General features: G+C 29.2%; 2 protein-coding genes across 2 annotated transcripts; one reads left to right on the forward strand and one right to left on the reverse strand.

The window, feature by feature from the left end:
- MKS88_002042 (protein kinase) lies at positions 1 to 4522 on the forward strand (the record flags this gene model as incomplete). Its single annotated transcript, XM_067215020.1, has 4 exons — positions 1 to 108; positions 255 to 358; positions 592 to 659; positions 918 to 4522. The coding sequence occupies 4 exons, from the start codon at positions 1 to 3 to the stop codon at positions 4520 to 4522; spliced, it is 3885 nt and encodes a 1294-aa protein (XP_067074339.1).
- Positions 4523 to 6193: 1671 nt separating this feature from the next.
- On the reverse strand, positions 6194 to 16510 carry MKS88_002043 (protein kinase; the record flags this gene model as incomplete). Its single annotated transcript, XM_067215021.1, has 1 exon — positions 6194 to 16510. The coding sequence occupies one exon, from the start codon at positions 16508 to 16510 to the stop codon at positions 6194 to 6196; it is 10317 nt and encodes a 3438-aa protein (XP_067074340.1).
- Positions 16511 to 18439: the final 1929 nt, after the last annotated feature.

The raw sequence follows: 18439 nt of genomic DNA on the forward strand, positions 1-18439 counted from the left end.
ATGAAAAGGATTACCAGGGAAGACATACTTTTGAAATATAAGGATAAAGATGATTTTGTTTATTACCATTTGCATAACATATTAACCCACAAGCCGTTTAACGAACTTGTAATAAAATGCCCACGCACACAAGCACACACTTTTACTACTTGACAAATATTATAGCTGTTTAAAATTTCTACATACGTGCTATTATATATTCCAATTAATTGGCTAGCTCTTTTTTTTTTTTTTTTTTTTTTAAACTATTAAAGATAGAATATGAAAATGGGGACACTTACATAGGAACAACAGAAAAAAGACGAAGACACGGCTATGGTTATTACATATACAAGGATAGTAAGTCCATATATCAAGGGTAAGAAACAAAAGAAGAAGCATAATGTTTTTTGAAGTTTTATAAAATTCAAAAGCGTAGCTATATTTTTTATTTTTCCCCTGTTTGTTATAATATTGCACAATTACACTATATATAATTTTACCTATATATGCATAATTCACATCATATCAGGAATGTTAAGACCTATGTGGTTATCATTTTATTTGTAACTCCTATTAATGGTGTTTATATGTGCTTTTCCATATATATAGGATATGGAAGGAAAACACAAAAAGCGGCTTTGGGATACTCTACAATGAAAAGGAAGTTATTTATTCAGGTAAAATGAAATCTTGCTACAATCTTACCATCATTTTTTCTGTGCACCTTTTTTATATTTTAAATTAAAGGGGTTTATCCTAAATAATGTTGTGATTTTACATTTTGTGTTCCAGTTGCTAGTACACATTCTCCATTTTGCATTAATTTTAACGAAAAAATTAAAAAAAATAAAGTAAATGTAAAATAGCGCATAATAAAACAATATAACGTAGCAAAAAAAAAAAAAAAAAAAAAAAAAAAATTCTGAACTGTTCAGGCGAATGGCTAAACAACATTTCACATGGTTTTGGATGCAGCTACAAAAATGACGAATTATTTTTTGGTGGTTACAAATACGGTTTAATGAATGGTGTGGGAATATTAAAAAAAAATACTAGTTTTAATTTTTGCTTATTTCAATCGAACAGGAAAAAATGTCTAATTAAAATTACGAAATATATGAAAATTTATTTATATCTTTATAAAAATAACAAAATTCTTTTTAAGGAAAAATTAAATGATTTTTTCCCATTTTATATGAACAGTAACATTCCGAATATTTTACATGAACAAATTTTTCGTAAATTATTAAGTGTAGATGAATGGTCTCGTATCCTTTCTTCGAAATATTATAAAGTAATAAATACTAAACAGCAAAATTCCCCCGGAAAAAATGACTTTTTAAGTTACATAAACTACAAATCACGAATAATATTCCGAAAGGGAATGAGTAATGAAACGGAATTACCAAAAGAGGAAAATAAAGATTTTAATGTTCATCATTACGAATATGCATGGGGGAATAGAAGCGATGCGCCTCTAAGATGCAATGATAAGCTCGATGTAGAAACAACCCGTGATGCTAACAATGAAATAAGTAATTCTAACGACAGTCAAAATGATTTCCTGTCTTATAATAACCTATTAGGAAGTTTTTACTCTTTAAGAACAATGTCCAAACTTGCTAGTGAAAAATGTGATATTTCATATAATTCATGTACAGAGGATGAAGAAAGAAGATTCCATAATTCATCCTTACAATTAAATAAGATGGTACCTTGTGAAAGTTTTAATGAAAAACATTTATATTACAGAAGCGATTCCAGTAGTAGTACTAGCGACTTTTATATGGATGTAACATTCGAAAGCTCCTCCAGCTTTCCCAGTTTTAAAAAGAAAAGCAAAATAAAGATTCCCTATCGTCATATTAGCATATATGGTAATAGCAAAATAAGGACAGGGAAAAGAAGAAAGAAAAAAGATAAGAAAAAATATTATAAATTACTCATTGGAGAATATAATAGAAAACGTTCTCAATTGAAACTAGATGGCTACGAGAATTGTACTACCATTGCGGGGGTAAAACGAAATGAAAATGTATTGAACAGTGTTAGAAGTAATGCATATAGTAATAATAATAACAGTGGAAATGGCATCAATGGAAATGGTATCAATGGAAATAGTATCAATGGAAATAGTATCAATGGAAATAGTATCAATGGAAATGGTATCAATGGAAATGGTATCAATGGAAGTGATAATAATAATAATAATAGTAATAGTAGCACCGATAATAATGATACTACATTTGCAGGTAACAATATTTATTCGTCGAAAAAAGGAAAAAAGGCTTCAACGTACTTGCATTTTTTAACTTATTTAAAAGAGATAAATAGAAAAAAAAAAATTGAATGCATATATCAGTGGCACAAGCATCATGTTTCAATTTTGTTGTACCTCTTTAAACTTCATAAATATATACCTTCATTTAATTACAATAATATTAAAGGTTTCCATTTTTTTACATTGAACAGTAAAATATTAAGACAATTGGGTGTACAAAATAAAGAGCACATATATTTTTTAATGAATTTTATTAATATATTTAACAACATTCATAATGTCTATTTGCAGACGTTAATAAAATGGACACATGTAAAGAAAGACTTTTTGTTAACGTATAATTCTTTAAATAAAAAAAAATTTTGTATTCTTAAAAATTTACGGAATGCTCCTAACATGTACCTGTGCTATTATCATAATGCTCCTGTCTGCTTAAAAATCGTTTCAAGTAAAACAAAGAAAACATCCCATGCAAAAAATTGTAAAAATGAACAAATTAAGTTGAACAAATACGCAGAAGGGGATTGTTCTACCATATATATGCATGAACAAGAGGATGGTTTTGATGGGGGCACAAGGGGTAAGCGGATAGCAGCACATTATGATCGCGAAAAAGCCAAAATTAACATGGACATAGAAGCGAAAATAATAGACGATACGAAGGGAATAGCTCGTTGTGAATGTACTACTACAGATTGTCCTGAATATAGTGAAATAAAAGCTGCACATGAATTAGGACAATATGATGAGGGGCAGGGAAGTGATGGGAAGAACGGAAAGATTGACGAGATGAATGGAAAGAATGGAAGGAAGAATGATGAAAAGGATATAACGTGCGTCTCCACCAACTTTAAGAATGACCTTTTAAATGCTGCACAGAATTTTTTATTCAATGAAAAATTGAAGATAAATTTTATGCACAATTTTGAAAATATAAAAAAAAATGTGTTAAAATTTGAGATGAAAACAAAACATAAAAATGAGGAGGAGAGCATATATGCGCGAAGGAGTGATATGAACGCTAGTATACATCCCCCCAATTATGATAATACCATATTAGAGAATAAAAGATACGTTCAGGATGTGTATAATGAGAAGTTGTTGACTGGGCAGTATACAAAAGTTATAAAGGTAGTCAATTATGGATATCATAAGAATGTAAGTGGGTCAGACACAAACAACACAACAAATAGCAGTATGGATGACAGTGGAAGTAGCAAAAGTGATTATAATAATGATGTAAATAATTATATAGAAAAATTAAAATGCAAAATGGCATTTATAAAAGAACATTTTATTATTTCCAATTTAAGACATGCAAATTTTGTTAAATATATAGGTAATATTACAAGTAGGAAAAAAGAAAAATTTGGACTAGTTTTCGAATACTTGAGAGGAAAATATTTACACGATTTTATATATTATAGTAAGAGTAAAAAAAAAAAATGTACGTTAAAAAATAGAAAAATTATAAAACTGTTTTATGAAATCTCGGTATCATTACGTTACATGCATGATAAGTACATATACCATGGAAACATTAATAGTAAAAATATATTTATAACAAACAAAGGGAATATAAAAATTTGCAATTTTCAGTACTCTTCCATAGGAAGTTATTACGACTACAAAGGAAACACCGGAGGGAGGTGCGACGCCTTCGGAAAGCATAATAGCAGCAATGTAAGAAGGAACATGAGCAGTAATAACGATAGCAATAGCCGTAATAGTCGCAGTAGCTACAATTTTTTGTGTGACAAAATGTGCTTACCCCTTCCATACATAACATCAGTGAACTACACACGGGGTGCCAATGTTAAATCATCTCCTTTGCTGCAATTTCATACATTCACATTTGATAACAGGAAAGCGAACTATGCGGATGATGCATATGTTGCTCCCGAAGTTTTAAGGGAAGAAGAATATACAGATAAGAGTGATATATACTCCTTCGGGATATTAATGTATGAAGTTCTTTTTGAAACCTTACCTTTCAAAAATGAAAGCATTCCATTATTTTTTCTGATTTCTACAGGTTATTATCAAAAATATATTAATTTCGATATAAATAAATTATACTCAAAATTTGATGGTGATGATGGCGATGCGGATAACATGTTTCACGTTTCTATAAATATTATGTTAATAATTAAAGAGTGCCTTAACCCAGAACCCTGCAACAGACCCAGTTCAAAATACTTATGCAGCAGCTTTAAATATTTGCTCGATTTGCTTACAATGCAGGATATTAGCAAGTAGCGCAAAATGAGGCGCGATATTTATTCGTGTTTGTTTGTAATATTGCATATTTTGGTTCATTCTGCATTATTCGTTGTCATATTATGCATTATTTAGCTGCTCTTTGCTATATTCTATATTTTTAATTCGGTCTTTCAATTCTCTCCTGCATATGCGGCTCCTTACACGTGAATGGGCATGCAATTTATTCCCATTCATTTAAACTTTTTTGGCTTTAAACTTTCGATTTGGCCATTTGGAGTGTAACTATATTCTATTTATTAGTATGTATTATATGTATATTTATCCGTTTAGTCGTTCACTCATTTACGCATTTATTTTTTTTTTTTTTTGTTTTATTTCAAGTGTTGAACATATAATAACAGTGATAAACCTTTTTACGTATAAAATGAAATACATTTTTTTATTTTTTTATTTTTTTTTGTTATTTGTGAAAAAAGAACGGGGAAATATATATTCACACCTATGGATCTCCTATACTTACCTGTACAGGCATATAATTATGCGGTATGATATTCCAGAGCATTATATATATTGATAACCTTAAAAACTTGACAAAACTGGGTAAACAATTTTTAACTTTTTAGATATTTGAATGGAAGCACAAAATAATTATGAACAGTTCAGGTAAATACGGAAAATTACTGAACATTTCGCAAAATTGTATCTTCACATTTACAAATTTGTGGATGGAACACATGTACTTATATATAATGTTTTTTTTTTATTTTATTATTTTTTTTTTTTTTTTGAACATATTTGCGCAATTCCATATTCAAAGTTCAAAGATATCATGCACGCACAAAAAAAAATAGAAAACATACACACACAGACAAATACAAACTTAAACAAACAAAAATAATTGTCCATCCTTATATTTTCACGTAAAAGGCGGAAGCAACAATTGCGATCACCAACGGATGCCAGCGCGGGGATAGCATTTCTTACGAATTTGTATAATTAAATTTATTTTCTCATTTATGAAATTAATGGCATATATTTTGAATACATAAAATGTTCAGTCGAAATGGTTATCGGATAAGTTATGTGCTGTACATACGATGATCTTCACTATGGGTAGACGCACAAATGGGACAAAAAAAAAGGGGGAAAAAAAAATAAAAATAAATAAACTGATATATAAATAAATGGTATATAAATAAATGGTATATAAATAAATGGTATATAAATAAATGGTATATAAATAAATGGTATATAAATAAATGATATATAAATAAATGGTATATAAATAAACTGATATATAAATAAATGATATATAAATAAATTGTATATAAATAAATGATATATATATAAATGGTATATAAATAAATGATATATAAATAAATGATATATAAATAAATGGTATATAAATAAATGATATATATATAAATGGTATATAAATAAATGATATATAAATAAACTGATATATAAATAAACTGATATATAAATGAATTGATAACTAAATAAATTGATAACTAAATAAATTGATAACTAAATAAATTGATAACTAAATAAATTGATAAATAAAATAATATATAAATAACAATTAAATTGCAATTACAACAATAGGATATACCAAAGGCGGAAAGGCGCTGCTTATTTTTTCCCCAAACTCCTTTTGCAATTGTTACTGCTACTACTGCATCTGCCGCTTCCACTTTCGCATCCACTTCACTTCCTCTTCAGAAGCAAGTACTCGTCCGGCTGGTTCAGCAGCTTAACTATCTCCGACGCAGTTGGCCTTAAATTTGGATCGTAATTTAAGCAAAGCCTTATAATGTCAGCGAACGGTGAATTTTCAATTTTTGAATGAATGCATGGAGGTAGTTTTTTGGTAAAAACATCAACTAGCTTTTCATATATTTGATCAGATTCATCAAAAGTAATAATATAATGTTGAAAAGGAGATGGTAAATTCATCATTTCTTGAAACACACAACCCATTGACCATATGTCCCATTTATAAGAAAGTTTCGTATGATCTAAAAAATTGTAATCATTACTTTGTTTTAATGGATGACATGTTAATAATTCTGGAGGTGCATATATCCATGTGGCACCTGAAACATTGGTTACAATACCATCTTCACATTCTTCTGAATCACCAAAATCACATAAATGTATATTCCAATCACTGTCAATAATTAGATTTTCTGGTTTAATATCTCTATGTATAATTACATTTTTTTTATTTTTAATTGGTGTGTGCAAAAAGTTAATTACATCAGCTAACTGTCTACACATTTTTAATGATATATCAATACTAAGTACCTTTTCATCTTTATTTATATTATTTTTTATAGTATGTAAATCTAATCCATTAACTAGTTTCGTAACTAGCCATATATCAAAATAACTGTGTATTATACCACCACATAATTTAATAATATTGGGATGGTCACATTTTGATAATATTTTCCATTCATTTATTGATCTTTTTGTTAACCCATAGGGATCTTGTCTAGCCATTTTGTCCACAGGAACTTTTACAGCTACATGCATTCCTTTATACCATCCTTTATATACTACACCAAACGACCCTTCTTCAATTACTGTATATTTTAGCTTACTGCTAAACTTGTTTGTGTAAAATTTAGTTCTTCTCCTTTCTCTTCTAATATTTCCGCCCATCATATCTTTACTACTCCCCTTCATGTTGCAACTCATTTTGCAGTTTCCGCCGTTGCTCACCTTGCATGCGCCACCACCGCTGTTAGTGATATTATTCAAGTAGTTATTACTGACTTTATTATAATTTATGCTACTATTATTAACACTACTATTATTATTGACAATATTATGGTTCACGAGACCCATCTCCTTAGACGAATTGCTCATCGCCACAACGCGTGCACCCAGTGCATTCATCTTGTATTCACTATTATTGTTACCACCATCACTACCGTTACCATTACAACTAACATCATAATTGTTTCCAACTTTAACATGACCACCCTGCCTATCATAATCATCATACAAGAAAAAGTCCGTGTCTTCATAGGTCTCAAAGTATAAATCTATCGACTTAATGTTGTAGCATGTCAAGGACTGCAAATATTTTATATCATTTTCTAAACTAAGTAATTGATTCTTTGACATTCTGAACACGCTTTCATACTCTTTTTTTTTAATTGCTAAATCACTACTATTCGATATGCACTTAGAATTCTCATCTTGTTGTGCATTATACATATAAGATGCTTGATCGTTCACGCGCATATTATTATTCTGTCCAGTAATTATTCCTTTGCCCATCATCATCACCATCATATCATTGACTGTTCCCAAGTACGGAGGGTAACCATTCAAAGAATTTCTATAGTTCACCTCGTTTTCAAATTTTACATTTTTATTAGTACTGCCATTATTTACCATATATTTTTTGCTCTGAAGAGATCTGTCCGAGGCACTATTGTTATGCTGGTTATTCATTAGGTAGTTATTATAACTCTCTACGTTTTTGAAACAAATATTGTTGGGGTTACCACTCGCATTGTTACTACTACTGCAACCACCACTAGTTACAAATATATTATGATTATTTGCGCTCTTGTTACTTCCGCAGCTATTGCTGCTGTTATTGTTTATGTGAGAATTATTATGTGTTAGAATTTTGTGGTTCACAGGACTTCGATAATTACCATTACCGTTGTCTGCCATTTTTATACTGTTCCTCTGATCGCTTCTTAATAAATCTTCATTGTATTTTGGAGGGAAATTAGTGCACTCTAAGCTATTTGCTGCTAAGCTGTTCATAAAACTATTATCAGCTTTAGAGTTTATACTATATGCATATATATTTGATCCGTGGTTCTTATTGTACATGATGAACTCGTTAATTTTGGAATTATTTGCACCTCCACTGTTATTGTTTCCATTATTACACTTACCGCTATTTCTGTGGTTACTACCACTGTAGTTATCACCATTAATGGGCGCGTTTTGTAAAAGACCACTACTATTACCTCCTCCTCCTCCTCCTATAGTATCGACCTTCTTATCATTATTTGTCATAATTGCACTATTATAACTCATCGCATTACAATTTAATGAATTCTTAATGAGCATTAAACTATTCAATTCGTTGTTGCTACTGCTTAAGTTGTTATAGGAAAAGTAGTTTTTCGGTATAATTTTATTATTATGATAGTACGAGTTGTTACTATGCACGCAGTTGTTACTATGCATGCAGTTGTTACTACTATTACTAAAGCTAACATGTTCCTGTTCTATTTTATCTCTTTTTAATAATGGGTCGTTATCGTTAGAAAATCTACTCTCATTCACCTTTTCCTCTAAACATTTTCTTCCTTCCTTTGTCGCTCCCACTTGCATGAGTAATTGTTCTGCTGACTGTCTTACCGCTTGTTGTATTTGTCTATCTTTATGCTTCTCCAACCTCTCTTCATTTGCATAGTTCATAATATCACTTCCAATATTACTTACTACCATATTCTTGCAAAGTCGCGTACCTACTACTACTCCAGTTTTATCATCCGATGCACAATGGACTATTTCCCCTCTACTACTCACATCGCTCACTTTAGCATTATTAGAATAATTATTGCCCCTGCTATTACTATTACCATTACTGCTAATTTTATAAACAGCCTTCACACCAAGGTTGTTCATACTCGCAATGTTTCTCTCATTAACCAAAATGTCTATGCTATTACAACATATGTCCTTTGAGTTGCTAAGTATATAACCATTACTACTGCTGCTATTTACGTTATTGTTGTTAATTCTATTATGATTTCCCTTATTAGAAGACGTATAATTACTGAAATTTTCGACATGCCTAATACTCTCATTCATACTTGTGCTTCTGTTAATTTCGTAATGTTCATCCTTCACATATTTGCTAAACTCAGTTTTGTTGTTTATGCGCATGTTGCTACGGTTCTCTCTATTAACGCTACCATTACTGTTACTGTTACTACAATTATTGTCATACATAACATTTGCCTCTGCAATCTTATTTGCATTCATCTCTTTTACCTGTTGACTATCAACAACGCTGTGGTTGTAGGGCACATCATTTTTAGAGCGGTTACATAAGAACTCTTCCCTCGAGTTCTTACTTCCATTATTGTTACTAACACTATTATTACTACCGTTACTGTTATGGATGCTGTTACCGTTCATATTCGATGCAGTAACATTATCGCTAATTTTCGACATATCGTCCGAGTATTCCTTACAACACGTGCTAACCGTTTCATTCATTTCATTCCTTCGAGTTTCTACATGTACATTATGTTTTCCACTGTTACGTACATTTTCACTCTTTTTCAAATTTATACTATGAGCACCTTGAGCACTTTGTGCACTCGCAATAGTCATAGCTGGCACACAACCACTCGTACTGTTTTGTACATCCTGCTTTTCACTACAAGAAAAATTTGAAAAACAATTTTTGTCCAGTATAAAATTACTCAAACTTTCGTTAATAGTAATAATGTTGTTATTAATTTTGTAGTTTGCCATAATGTTTGCATGATGTACAACACTATGATCATCTCCACTTTTGTTACTACAATTTTCGTTCATCGTTATTATGTTATGTGTTGGGTCCATTATGTTATGTGTCAGATCCAACATATTATTATGAACAACATGCAAAGCACTTTTTATTTTTAATAAATTTATATTCCCAATATTGTCAATATGCTTTCCTTCCTCTATATCGTAGTTCAAACTGTTTTTAAGCTTATTCACCTTTAACTTTTTATCTTCATTTATGTCAATGTGGTTTTTGTTAATTGCTACATTTGTGTTGAGGACCTTGATATTTTTACCTGCACTGTCCATGTTATATTTACCTGGTGCATTTTGCATCCTTTGCGTGATGTGTGAATTGTGCGCATTTGGAAAATTCTCTCTATTATTTAATAAAAATATATTCATTTGATCAACATTTCTGTCATCAGGTGGAGCACCGTTTATCCTGCAGGACATCTGCTCCTTATTGTTAGCAGCGTGCATAACATAATTCTTCTTTTCATTAACTTCCGCAAAAAGGATGTTACTCACCACGTTGCCAGTCATGTTACCAGCTACGTTACTGACAGTATTACTTGCCACATTATTCGCCCCGCTAACCACTGCTCTATAATCCGCCAAACTGCTGTTCATATTTTTTATTTTTCCACTAGTACACTTATTCGCATGTATGTGTTGTTTGTTAATAAGCAACTTGCTCCTGTTATATACAACTGCATGAGGCATATTATTACTACAGTTTTTTCCTAAATGCATGGGGGGAATATGACTTTTCTGGAGCAAGCTTCCATCCATAATGTTGGCACCATCCGTATTACTACTATTTAGTAAGCTCATATTATTACTGTGAATACTACTACTTACAATGTTGTTCATGTTATTTAGATTATAACCACTATTCTTAGCACCTTTCATTATATTCATTTTATTCATACTTTTAGGGTATTCCACCATTCTAAAACGATTCCTATTATTCGTGCTGCTCATGTTGTTCTGGCTACTCACATGATCACAGGCACTCAACTTGTTATTCGTACTTAGGTCATTCACAGTGGTTACAATACTTATATGACCTTTACTTTCCATGTTGTTTTCTGCACTACCCACACTTCTTATACCACTTCTGCTACTCAGCGGATCCATAATGTCTGTATTCTTCATACTGTTAAACTTACCTGCACTTGTTAAAATATCTATTGTGCTTAAATTTTTCATATTATTTACTACAGTCTTGTTAAAAGTGTAATCCTGACTGTTATTCATATTGAAGTTACTATAAGACGTTAAAGAATTATCCTTTTCCTGCATTCCATCATTATTATTACTATTGCTATTACTATTGCTATTGCCATTGCTATTACTATTGCTACTGCTATTACTATTGCTATTGCTATTGCTATTGCCATTGCTATTACTATTGCTACTGCTATTACTATTGCTATTGCTATTGCTATTGCTATTACTATTACTATTGCTATTACTATTACTATTGCTATTATTATTATTATTACTACTACTACTACTATTACCATTATCATATCCTTGACAGCTATTTACTGAAGAACGTATATTTTCTTTTTCCTCTTGTTCATTATATTTGCAATGTGACAACACAATTCTGCTACTGTCCTTCTCACCCCCCTGATTATTATACTCAAAAAAGTTCGTGCAAATATTGTTTTTCATATTTGTCTTATTATTACTCTTGAGTATATCTTTATTATATGCTACTACTCCGTAATTTACTACTTCATCCTTATTTATATTTCTTTCATTATATAAACTATCATTCTTTTTATTCGCATGTACAACATTGGTACTACTGCTACTACTACGTGTAGTCATGTTACCCAAAGGACCAAGAATATAATGGTGTCCATTCACAGAACAACTATTTTTAAATATCAAATTCATGTTAACGCAGTTATCTTCATTCATTCTGTTACTTACATTACACTTTTTTATATCATTGTTCATACTGATTACATTGTTACTGCTACTGACAGTTTTTATATTGGTATTACCACTGCTGTTATTATTATCATTCGCGCTGGTACATGCAAACAAGTTCTTTGAATCTGTTTGTCCATTGAAGCAAAAGGAAATATTCGTGTTGTTAAAAATTTCGCCTGTACTGTATTCCCCCCTTAAATTACTATCATTACTAGTGCTTACAATAGCACCCTCACTATCAGCAGCATGAGCTCCTACCCTTGCACTGCTGCCATTAGCATCGTCAAAAAAGGAATCGTTTACGTTCACAAAATTATTTTTTTGAAAATGATTATTCATATAATTGCTCCCCCCCTCAGTTAACTTAGAATCTAAACAATTATTTATTTTTTTATTAAATGACAAACTACCTCCTTGTGCATTTCCTTCTTCCATACCAATTTCCGAATTAACGTTTGTGGGAAATTTTCCAACCCCTTCTTCTACATTGATGCGAAAATCGTAACTGTTTATGTCCGTTCCAAGTCTGTGCGCGCCCCGCTTATACTCTGCTTCGTATTTATCATTTGAGTTTATCCCCTCTACAAAATGATCATCATCAGTAGCATTAACATTATTAGAAGCATTAGCAGAAGTATCGTTTACATAACCGCAGCTCCCATCTGCAATACCACTTGATGCTACATTATTATGACCCTGTTCATTCACATATGGGAAAATTTTATTTACTTTCAAAATGTTCAAAACGCTATCCACATCGTTGTTACCTAATTGGTTGGACTCATTTACATTTTTTTCACAATGCACTTCCATAAAAGGGTCATTACTCAGGTTATGTTTACCACAAATGGATTGGTTATTGATACTTCCACGATTAGGATAATTACCGCGGTTAACATTATCGTCGTAATTCATACTTCTAATATCGTAGTCCATTGTACTCAACGCATAGTCATCTATTTTTTTGCTACCACTGCTGCTACATTTACTTTCACATACGTTTAATACTTGCTCATAGTTATTGTTACAACCACTGTTCACATGTTTGATATATTTTTTTACATATTTCATATTACTCGAAAGGTTATTGTCTATGTTATGTTTTCCTGACTGGTCATGCACTCCATGTCTGTTACCATTGCTAACATCAAAAATTATATTACTTGCGCTATGTGCATTAGTATTCACATTGTCATTATGATTATCCACAATGCTATTCACGCAGTTGCTAATGATATCTTCCACATTGTCATCCTTATGATCGATCATCGTGTTTACTTTCATATTTCCAACACACGCATTTTCATCGACTGTATTATTAGTATCCCCTTTGGAGTTAATCAAATGATTATCATAAAAAACTAAATTGTTTTCTCGAGTAATGCCTTCTTCACTTTTCTGTTCTCTTCCATTCGGCCCCCAAAAAAAATCATCATTTAACGTCGAGCTGTTGACGTTATCGCTGGTGTATAGATCGTTATGCTCACTATATGTATTAATTTGATTTATGAAAAAATCGTCCTTGTTTATTGAGTCATTGTTATTTGCATAGGTATTGTTACTACCACTACTGCTACTGCTATTCTTGTTCATGTTGTTATTGTTACTATCGCTACTGCTCGTTATCCCGCTAGTTTTACCGATAGCTACACCGCTACCTTTACCGCTGCCCCTACCTCTTCCTTTACCCCTACGAATGCATTTTACGCTACTCCCTCTTTCATGGGAAACATTTTCCAAATTATTCTGATTTAAGCTTTTACTTGTTAGTTTTTTCTTTTTGTGAGCAATATGATACTTATCATGACCAACATTTTGCTCCTCCCTTATATCCTCCTCCATAGCATTCGTGTTGTTATTACTCACCATGTTTGTAAGGCATTCTACACAACTTATATTATTTGCCCTATCGAAGAGACTACTACCACTATCATGATCATTGTTAGTACAGAAACGACTATTTAGTGTGCATTCTCTGTTCACTCCATTATTAAAATCATTATTTGTATTCATCGAGTACATATTAGTTTGCTGTAAATTTTCAGATAGGGGGCAAAACAAAGAGTAACACTCAGATGATTCTAAAGAACAACACATAGATGTGTCCATATCATTATTTAGTTCAACTGGTACATGCAAAAAATGCATATTTTTTTTTTTTACATCTACACCGTTTTTATTATAGCTTTCATTTAACTCGTTAAAAATGTGTTCACTACTTACATGTACACTCTTAGCACTTTGCTTTTCTTTCGCCCTTAGTTTCAGGTTCCTCAGGTAATTATTATAATTGTACATGTGCAGGACCTCCTCATTATTACTTCCGTCTCGATGTACGCAGCTGTTCAAATCGATGTTCAAATCAACGTTTTTGCTATTAATGTTGCTGTTATTATTGTCCTTATTATTACTGATACCATTAGTGATGCTGTAAATTTTAAGGCTATCTTTACTGTTATCTTTACTACCATCTTTGCTGCTACCTATGCCACTACATTTGCTATTACTTACATTTGATCCTATCCTTAGACCCTCTGAATTGTTCACCAATGCATTTTTCTGAACAGCACTAGGGTTGTAAAGATTTTCTACATGAACAACATTTCTGTCTTTTGAAAAAAGCTCCACTCTTTTATTTATACCATTCAAAAAACTCTTGTAGTTTTCTTTTTCTTGTGCTCTTAACACATCATCATCTGCTTTCACTGGAGATGATGTGCCATTAAACTTTTTACTGATATAATCTTTCTTATAATAATTGCATGAAACGGTTTCATTCAAATTTATAACAGAATCAATACCATTACCTGCTGTTGGGCACGCCGCGTCTAAATCCGCTGAACAGAGGACTTTCGAAGCAACGCCATTACCACTACAGTTGTTACTTTTATTGCTATTGTTGTTGATGTTGCTATTACTGTTACTATCACTGTTACCATTACTATTGTTGTTATTCTCTCCCTGTTTATCATTTAGGTTCTGTTTCAACTGCACAACATCACCCTCATTCGTAGAAGAATTGTTTAATGTTTTCCTTTCACCATTACTAAACTTTTCTGCATTAGAATCATTAAAATAAATATTCTTAATAATTTTATTTGCACTATCCTCGAGAACCGCATGTTGATCTCCCTTCCCATTTCCACGACTACTGTTATTACTATTATTATTATTGCTAATATTATTATTGCTAATATTATTATTGCTAATATTATTATAGCTAATATTATTATTGCCATTATTATTATTGCTATTATTATAATTATTGCTAATATTATTATTGCTAATATTATTATTGCTAATATTATTATTGCTAATATTATTATTGCTAATATTATTATTATTACTATTATTACTATTGCTAATATTAATATTGCTAATATTATTATTACTATTGCTATTATTACTATTATTACTATTATTACTATTGCTATTATTACTGATGCTAATGTTAGAGTTACTATTACCATCACGCTTGTAAGGCATATGGCATTTAATTTTGTTAAAATACTCTTTACGTAATCTTGTGTTCTGCACTTCATCCACATAATGCGTACTTCTACTGCCATCAGTTATATTATTTATACTGCTCACACAGCTTGCATTACCTACTTGATTTAAATTGTTTACATTCTCTTTACTGTTAATAATTCCAAAATTATTCATATCTTCAGCCATCCTAGTACTACTTCGTACGTTATATGAGGAATATAAATTGTTCGGAGTTCCATTATATGAGTTTATATTATTATTACTAATTAAAATATTATTGCACATCATTTTATTTGCATATGGATTCAAATTATTGCAATTTAAATTATCAACAAAACTGTTCTCATTTTCACTTGGAACTACTTTATATAGAGTATTAACACATTCGTTTGTTATATTATTTTCCTTTACGTTGTTTCTATTAGGGCCTCCATTAAAGGTGCCAGTAATTCCTCTATTCACTCCGCCATTACCCTTAACATAATTTCCCCTAACGTTATCATGCAACTTGTTTTTTATATTTTTGTTTATATATGCATTTAAATATTTCAGCATGTATTCATTACTACTACAGCTATTATTGATCATCCTATTAGTGCTGTACGTGCTACCATAGCTGTTTTCATTACTACTTCCATTATTGTTAGCACTGTTGTTACCACCACCATTCATCAGAATATTATTATTACTGCTATTGATGTTATTACTATTATTATTACTGCTGTTGACATTATTACTATTGTTATTACTAATGCTGATATTACTACTACTATTATTTGTGTAGTTTTGTTTTTCTTCCACCACTTTGGAATACATAGTAGTATTCATCTTGTAAATATCATTTTTGCCTTCCTTTGAAAATGGCAGAATATATAAATCATTGTTTGCGTATTTTGTTAAGGGCATAATATTAAAACTGCCATTACTTGTTAAATAATTTTTATCATTTAAAGAATTATATTCATTACCATAATTTGAATAAATTAAATTTTTATTACTATTTTCTTGTAGTATATCTGTTTTTCTTAATTCATTCATTTTTTAAATGAACTGTTAAGAAAAATTTTGTTAGTATTCTTTTTTTTTTCTTTTGGAAACAAATAAAAAATAAAAAAAAAAAAAAAAAAAGAACAAAACTGAAATAAAATAAACGAAGTTATACATGAAATGGATACATGCGAATGAACTGATTATATGTGAAAAGAAAAGCATTTAAGTAGTCTTACAGAGCACACGAAAATGCTACGTATATATATATATATGCTGTACGTACATGTATACGCATACATATTCACGTACGTATGTATGCATATATAAAAAAATATATAATGATGCATACACATATACGTTAAACGTGTATATGGTAATATATATTTACTTAAAACTTTACAATAAAATAAAAAATAAATAAATAAAAAATACAATAATGTAGTTCTTTAATAAATTATTTAATTGTCATTATGTATACATGGAAATATATATGATAATAAAATGTATATATAAAAACATATTTTAGTACTTTATATGTTCATATAACAAAAAATATTTTGAAAAGGGAATTTACTATTTAATATGTTAGTATAATCTAATTTAAAAAAAAAACAAAAATATATTAAAAATTCAATACATTCATATATGAATATAATAAACATATATAAATATAATAAACATATATAAATATAATAAACATATAAGAATATAATAAACATATATAAATATAATAAACATATATAAATATAATAAACATATATGAATATAATAAACATATATGAATATAATAAACATATATGAATATAATAAACATATATAAATATAATAAACATATATGAATATAATAAACATATATGGAATATAATAAACATATATGAATATAATAAACATATATGAATATAATAAACATATATAAATATAATAAATATATATAAATATAATAAATATAATAAATATATATAAATATAATAAATATATATAAATATAATAAGCATATATAAATATAATATACATATATATTCATATGGTTAAGATATTATGTCATAGTTCAAACAAACTGTAAATATAAATATATATGGGAAAGGAATATATAATATAAAAAATACACGTACATAAATATATATGTACATATACTTGTATATATATATATTTTTTACCAATACTTTATATATATATATATATATTTTTTTTTTACCAATACTTGTATATATATATATATATTTACGTATACTTGCATACATATGTACGTATACAAGTATACATACGGATGTATAACTTGTATATATATATAATAATAGCAAAATATAAGGTATATTAAATATGGAGAAAAAATATATTTTAAATATTACTGCATATATATATGTACATATTTTAATTATTGAACACAAAAAAAAAAAAAAATAAAATAAAATAAAAATAAACTTTCATATTATTATAATAAAAAAATAAAAAATTTAAGCCGAATATAGAATAGTAAAAAAAAAAAAAAAAAAATGAGAATACAAACATGTATATTTTTTTACTTAAACATTTCAAATACATAATGCTATTTTTTAAAAAAATAAGAAATATTTAGTAATAAAATTGTATATTTAGATGATTTTAGTATTCCTGCTTAAAAATATAACTTTGTGCGTACTGCAAACCCTTATATATAATATGTATATGTGTATATATATGTTACGTATATATAAATTTATGTATATGTTAGGAACATAATTTTTCATCTATTATTTTTAAACCTATAAAGACATATTTCTATAAGTATTTTCCTTATAACATATTTTTCAATGAAAAAAAAAAAAGGAAAAGGAAAATTTATAAACTTTTTCAAGTATTAATTATATAACATTAATATTTGTATTCATGCAGTTCTATATAATTACATATATATTTATATAAATACACATGTACTTATGCGCACATAAATTTGTATATATATATATATATACATATACCCACGGAAAACAAACTTTC

The sequence above is a fragment of the Plasmodium brasilianum genome, chromosome 7 (assembly GCF_023973825.1).
Source record: "Plasmodium brasilianum strain Bolivian I chromosome 7, whole genome shotgun sequence".
Lineage (NCBI taxonomy): Eukaryota > Apicomplexa > Aconoidasida > Haemosporida > Plasmodiidae > Plasmodium > Plasmodium brasilianum.